This window comes from Vigna unguiculata, chromosome 7 (genome assembly GCF_037176805.1).
Source record: "Vigna unguiculata cultivar grain cowpea cultivar isolate G323 ecotype 2 chromosome 7, ASM3717680v1, whole genome shotgun sequence".
In the NCBI taxonomy this organism is placed as follows: Eukaryota; Viridiplantae; Streptophyta; class Magnoliopsida; order Fabales; family Fabaceae; genus Vigna; species Vigna unguiculata.
Window position 1 is genome coordinate 46,082,874 of NC_140798.1, and position 7,573 is coordinate 46,090,446.

At 35.2% G+C, this 7,573-nt stretch overlaps 1 protein-coding gene across 1 annotated transcript; it reads right to left on the reverse strand.

Annotated features, from left to right (window-relative positions):
- Positions 1-1,663: 1,663 nt before the first annotated feature.
- On the reverse strand, positions 1,664-3,799 carry LOC114191811 (3-ketoacyl-CoA synthase 6). Its single transcript, XM_028081215.2, has one exon. It carries the CDS (start codon positions 3,726-3,728, stop codon positions 2,238-2,240), a length of 1,491 nt encoding a protein of 496 aa, XP_027937016.1. The 5' UTR covers positions 3,729-3,799; the 3' UTR covers positions 1,664-2,237.
- Between the last annotated feature and the right edge of the window lie 3,774 nt (positions 3,800-7,573).

Consider the following 7,573-nt stretch of genomic DNA (forward strand, 5'->3'; position numbering starts at 1 on the left):
GAGTTTTACAATAACGATTCAAACAAGCACGTTATTAACTTTTTTATATCCACGTATCGAAACTCCTTAAAGTTCTATATTGTAGTTACTTCACCTACTCTAACAAGCACTTAATTTAAGACGAAAGAATTGTCATTTAACTAGAGTTATGATGACCCAGTCCGTGAGAAAAAGGATAAAAGTAATTAAGATGTGGCATAATTATTTTGTCCTCATTGTACTTTTTGATCAAACAAAATTCAAATTGGAGCTATAAATTTGGCACCAGAGCAGTCAATATCATACGTGGTAGCTGAATCTATACACAGCTGTTTCAAAATATGCTTTAATAAATTGCAATTTTATCATCTTGGACTCATTTTATTCGTATGATATAATAAAAGGGCACAAAAAAAGTCTAACCAATAAAAACGGCATTAATGGATATGAGGATCGACATGACATGATTAGAGGCTGAGCATGAACAAATCCGATAGTTCCTTTTAAGGTTTATTTGAATGACTATGGAAAGTAAAGGAGTTATGAATCAAATCGTCATCACAGGCTTGTTCTTTAGTATATAAGCAAAAAGTCCTAACAGGACAAAACAAAACTATTTATTTTACAAATATATTGTAAAAAAAAAATTAACTATATAGATAATATTAAAGGCGAGCATGGTAATGAATGGTGTTGCTCGTTGGAGCGAGACCTGCCAGTTCATAACCATAATGGCGTGAGTCACGTTCTTGAACTAACAAAACTGTATTAATTTCAATCATGTTTTGTTTTGGCTTTCTTCTATTTGTGATAGCCGACTTAGTAGCCTTTCCCATCTTTTATGAGTCTTGAAAAGTTTGGTGGATGGATCGTCAACTTCACTTTTCACCATCTCTAATTTCTACGCATGTACGTAACTTACCAGCACTTTCTATTCTCGATCACACTTACCTTCTTTCTTTCCCCCACAGAGATAAGAGAAAATACCCACCATAACACTCACACTCATGCCTGCTTAATAAAAGAAAAAAGACAAACCATTCTGCTGCATTGCATGCTCCCTATCACGTACAAATACGTATATCATCTTTTACTTCACTTACACTTCGTGCTTCCACAAAAACCATTTTCTCCTACACTTTCTGTTCCTTATTTTCCTCATATAATAATATAATACACACTCTTCACTAATCACTATCTCCTAACACATGCTTGCAATCTTGAAAACTTATAACAGAAAGTACACTTGTCCATAGTCACAAATCATGTTCTGTCAAAGTCTCCAGAATTGAGAATCTATAAAGAAAGACCCTTTTGAAGTGCAGTGGCAACTCAGATTCTGTGGCTGGTTCAGTTAGTGTCGAGCGGAAAAAGATTAAATATTCAAATACTTTCAGCATTTGCCATTTTCTGCAGATTTATATCATATTCAAATACTTCGGTTCTCATTTTGACGTAAACTCGTAAAAAAAAAATGTTTGAGGAGATGAGCAATAAACAGTTGTTGATACCCACCATCCCCCAATAACGAAACATGGACCCCGTGAACAACTCCCATTGCCAACAGTGACAAAAAGGCAGTGAGTAAAGCAAGGGAACCATCAATTTATTGCACGCACACTACCAAACGCCAGAGCAATTGAAAACAACCACATCGGAAGAAAAGGAGGACCTGCCAACTGCGTATCCGAATGAAATTTTATGATTGGGAATGGTAGGTGTTACTAATCAATAGCAGGCGCCATTATTTTGGCGCACAATCACAACACATTCAATATGGTTTCTTAAATGTAACATTCCTCGCACACAACCTCACAATCTTATTGCTAAATACATTTGGCTCATGCTAACCAAACTTAATAGAATCTCGCCGACAACAACAAACCAAACCACTTCTACTTACATTTCAAGTCCTAATTACAACCTTCCAATAACACTGCAGGCAAATACAAACTTCAAATTCAACTTTTCTTTCCCTTACATGTTGCACATATTCATCAATAAACACAAGTCTATGCAAATTCACTAGAGCCCTGTAATTGTTTGGAAAATAAACAGGAAAAAAAAAAGGATATAAAAAGTGGGATATGATATGATATGAAATGATAAAATAACCAATATGACTGAGAAATGAGATCTGTGGTTCGGCTACAGCAGAGAAAGGTTATGAGTACTCATCTATTTCATTACTGAAACCAAAGCAATAACCGATTTCTTTTCTTTTTCTTTCTTTTTCCTTCTTTGATTCAATTCTCCCCCTAGAGCTTAACGATCTCAGGAATGTGAACCGGATAACGATCAATGCAATCAGACCAAGGCCCGTCAACCGGTGTCTTAATGTTTCTGTTGCACTTCCACACGGCACTGTTGCATTTAAACCCACTCCCAAACGCTATCTGCCACACCCTATCTCCTCTCTTCATCCTCCCCTTCGATTCAATGTAGTTCAGCTCGTACCACAGAGAAGAAGAGGAAGTGTTTCCGAACCTGTGCAGGGTCATTCTAGAGGCCTCCACGTGTTCGGCCGAAAGCTGGAGATTCTTCTGCAACTCATCAATCACAGCACGCCCACCAGCGTGGATGCAGAAGTGCTCAAACGCTTGTTTGAAGTCAGGAATATAAGGCTTCCATTTGGGGTTGAAGATTTTCCTCCCAATGAGAGTGAGAAGGAAGAGTAACTGCTCGGAAGCCGGAAGCACAAGAGGACCCATGGTGGTGATGTTGGACTTGAGAGCCTCGCCTGCAATAGCCATGAGATCCTTCTGAAGTGAAATCCCCACCTTCCCTTCTTTGTCTTCCTCCTCAAACACACAACGGTAGGCCTTGTCGTCAGCACCTTTGTGTGTGCGAACAACGTGTACCAATCTGTACTTGGCTCTCCTACGTTCAGACCTACGGTTTGACAACAAAATAGCAGCACCCCCCATTCGGAACAAGCAATTCGGGAGAAGCATGGCTCGCTCGTTGCCCTGGTAGTAGTTAGGGGTTATGATCTCCGTGCTCACAACGACAGCGTTTGAATTGGGGTGGACTTGGAGAAGGTCACGTGCCAAGTCAATGGATATCAGGCCAGCACTGCAACCCATCCCGGAGAGGTTGAAGCTCTTGATGTTGCTCCTGAGCTTGTACTTGTTGATGACCATAGCAGACAGGGAAGGAGTGGGGGAAAAGAGGCTGCAATTAACTATGAGGATGTCTATGTCCTTAGGCTTGAGGCCGGTTTTGGCAAACAAAGAGTCCATGGCGGAGAAAATAACAAGCTCGGCCTCTCCCCTGGCAGCCTCCATGGTGGGTTTGGGAGGGATGTAGTGGATGGCGGGGGGGAGACAGGTCTCTTCTCCGAGACCAGAACGTTCGAGAATCCTCATTTGGAACTCGACACTCTTGGGGTTGTTCTTGAGGATGAGTCTGGAGTGTTCCATGAAGGTAGCAAAAGGAACACGACATGTTACGGGTGGTTTGAAGCAGGCGTAGTCAACGAGGTAGATGGTACGAGGCTTTGACATGAAGTAGACGGTGGCTATGAAGATGATGAGGAAGGCCGAGCAGAGGATTTGGACGAGATCGAAGTGGAGGGAGTTCCAGAGAGAGAGGATCTCGTCGGGGCCCAAGCGTAGAAGCTCAACGGAGATGGCGATCATGATGGGAATAAGAGTGAGGGTGAGAATGTGGTTGACCAGGTACTGGTAGCCTAGTTTGACATACTTGAGCTTGACCGAGTTGGAGAAATCCGGCAACACTGGAGGCATGTTGTTGTTGAGTGGTCGAAAAAGAAGAGAATTGGTTGAGGAAGAAAGAGAATAAGGTTTGATGATAATAAGAGAGGGTAGAGGGTGGTGAGGTTTTAAAGGCGAAGGGACCCTGAGTTCTGAACGGGGGCAGATGAGAGCAGTTAATGAAAGACTTCACGTCACTCAACGCTCACTTAACTTGGTATTAATTTTCATAACTCCACCCTTCGACGTCTAACTAAACCCTAACACCCGTAAAAACTTTCTCTCATTTACTTCTCTTGCTTTTCATCATTATTTTCCCCTCTCAACGCCCCTCTACACACTCCATCGTCTTATCTTATTATCTCTAACAATTTTAATCAGACACCAACCACAAAAAATATAACTAAGCCATGTGTCAGAACGCCCAAACTTTAACTAATATGGATTTAGGTACATTATAATACGGTCATATGTAGATACAACGAACTCCCAAATGAGTTAACCTATCACACTTTTTTTGGCTTTCGGGGAAATAAATATACATATTCTGCTCTACCTAAAACTCCGCTGTCCGATTTCAAAATATTTTCTTTTTAATATATATCAAATAAATACTATGAAACCCTTCCTCAGTTATTACGTTTTATGCCAGATAGTACTTCCAATCTTCTAATTTTAACCATGCCAATAAAGCTATAACAAATTTTTTTTATGACAAGTACAGTCTTTCACATGAATTTTTTTAACATCAATACGTAACATTCCAACTTCATTCTATAAAAGTTTGTCTCAAGAATTCCAGTAAGGTTTGTGGTTGTATGGTTGATGGATAATGTTTTATTAATTTGCATTAGATTTTAAAATTTATAAATTATGTCTGACAACTATGATTATGTTAGCTTAGGTTTTAATTTAAAATGGTTAATGGAATCAATTTTATATATGATGTATTGGTGTGAACCATTTAGGTTTCATGATAATTGGCCATATCGAATCATACATGTTATGTCATGATATTTGATAGTTGAATTAGATATGTATATATTTTGAAAGTTGTTTTAGATTGTTAAATACTTTTGAAATATTTCACTCGATGAATTTGAAATTCGCTCAGCGGACGGAGATGTGGAAAACTGTGGTGTCTATTACCTCAACGGATGTGTAAAAAAACCTTAACTCACAAATTTTGAATTTAGTGTTTCTTTATTTAAATGGATATATATTTTTAATTTATATGCTGTTAAAGTCCATGCCAAGGATAATGTTGATTATTCAAAAGATAACATTGACCATTCAAAAGTTTTCAACAGTACAGCATTGACCATATATATCGTTCATTTAATAGTTTATCGTAACGTGTATTGGATTTTACTGATTTAATGCACTCTCGTTAATTAGGTAATTTAGTGGAACATATGAATGACAACCATCATTCATGACTTCCGGTTCAAAGAGAAAAGGAGAGTGAAAAAGATCACATGTATCTTACTATGTGGTCAGGGATTTAAGTTAATTTTCGATATAAAACAAATCTATTTAGAAATCAATTCCCTAAATAAGTTTCAATAAAAACGTATCACCATCAAGGTTTGGTCTTTGTTCATGGAATGGATTAAAATTTGTATTTGGAAATGAAAACAACCCTTTGCCTTTGCGTACTCTGAAATTAATAAGCACCACAAAAACAGATAGACCAACCGCGTATTATAATTGCGAAAATTATGAGAAAAAGTTAAGCATATAGAAAAAAAAAAAGAAAAAAAAAAGTAATACATGCGATAAATATAAAATATATAGAGAGATAGATTAAAATGAGTAAGAATAAAATGAAAGAAAAGCTGGGTAGTGAAGTTGTATTGCTGCTATTCCTTCATTCTCCTTGTGAGACTCTTGAAATGTGAATAGTAGGAAGTTGACATGCATAGGAACGAAGGAAGATTTGTTTGGTGAGTTGGTGTAACACTGTTGAGTTTAAACAGTGCGTTCCAATAGATTTAGCTATTGCTAGATAGCGGGAAGACCAGAAAATATAACCTCATATGATCATCATTATCACTGTGTTTGTTTTTACGTGTGTCATTATTAAAGACCGAGTGAGAGAACAGATATGCAAATGAAAAGCGTATCTGTTTCAAATGATTTCTATCATATTTGAGGGTGAAGATATATCCCTTATCCATCCACATATATCGAAGAGATATGTGAGACCGTTCATGTACAGTACCATAACAAAAATAATTCACTTTTATTTTAAATAAAGTTGACTAATATTTCTCGACCAGTAATCACAAGAAGAGATATTATGCGTTAATTTATATTTTGTACTACTAAATCATTTTATAACAACACTGCTAATAAAATTTTATTGCTTTGGTCATGGGTATAACTTTACCAATAGTTCTATTATTAATGTATAAATTATTATTTAAGAGAATGTATTTAAAATTGTTTCCTACAATTTCCAACTAATTTTAATTTTATCCTCCCAATTTTAATTAAAAATATGAATTTTCATTTAAATTTCATATCATTTAAACTATTTAATTTAAATTTATACCACATTTGTGATCAAGGGTAAAATAGTAATCACTTACTTTTATTTATTAATTTTTTTTAATTTATCATAACAATCAAATCATACACTAATTTTCACAAATTTTCATCTCAAATCGCATCATCTATCCCTTAATTCAAACAACAACACAATCATTTTTCCATCTCATCAAATTCATCACTCACTCTCTCTCACATCCACTCCTCAATCCAAATACAGCCTATATGATATTATTTGATTACCGAGGCTTGAAGTTCGTAGAATGTTGCAGCACATAGCCTCTTTTCTCATCCCACCCAAAGTTTTCATGTAACCTATACTTAGAAATTGTTCTTGAGTTTGACACATGTAGTTGTGGATATGTAAATCTTTAAACTTTTGTTGGGATAATTGTTATAAGGATAACGATATTTTAATAATCAGATTTTGATAATTTTTTCTTACAACCTGAGGTATCATCTTTTAAGTGATTTTCAAATATAAAGATATCATCTCTTACAACCTCAAGTTCTCAAATTATAAGAGAAAAATGTGAAAAAAAAAATTAGCGTCAAAAAATTATTTTCCTTAATATAGATCTCTTATGGTGCTCATTAAGTCAACACCACATGAAATACTAACACAACAAGAAAATAATTATTTATGTCATGTAATTCATGTTTCATTGCTCTATCAGCATTCCTATTATATATAAGGAAAAAATGTTTTAAAGCATCAATTTTTAAATCTCTAATGCTTAATTTTAAAAATATAATTTATTTGTCATACTTAACCTCTTTGAATTGAAATTTTTTTTAAAAAAATCACTTATATTTTGAAGTGCCCCTATATTTTGATGACATAAATTAATTCAAAATAATTAATTATTTCAAAGTCACAATATTGACTTTTGTTTTCTTCAAAAGTTATTGGATATAATCCTTATATTGTTGAAAGTCTCACAACAACTAAAGATAAGGTAATTTCATAATATATAAATGAGGTGCAAACCTCATCTTACAAGCCAGTTTTTTGGAGTTGAGTTAGACTTAAAACTCATTTCTAACATGGTATCAGAGTCATTCTGTAAAAGAAAAAAAAACTATCCTAACGAGATTTCTTGGATATTTTGTTTCATCCACTATCGAGCCGCTAACAAACCACCCATTAGTACAAACCTCACCTTACAAACCGATTTTGTGGAATTGAGTTAAGCTTAAAACTCACTTTTAATATATATATATATATATATATATATATATATATATACTAACTTGATTGTCGAATTCTATTTTCAAATATCACATTCTCAAGTGAAGTTAACCTTAATAGTAAAAGTTGAAAG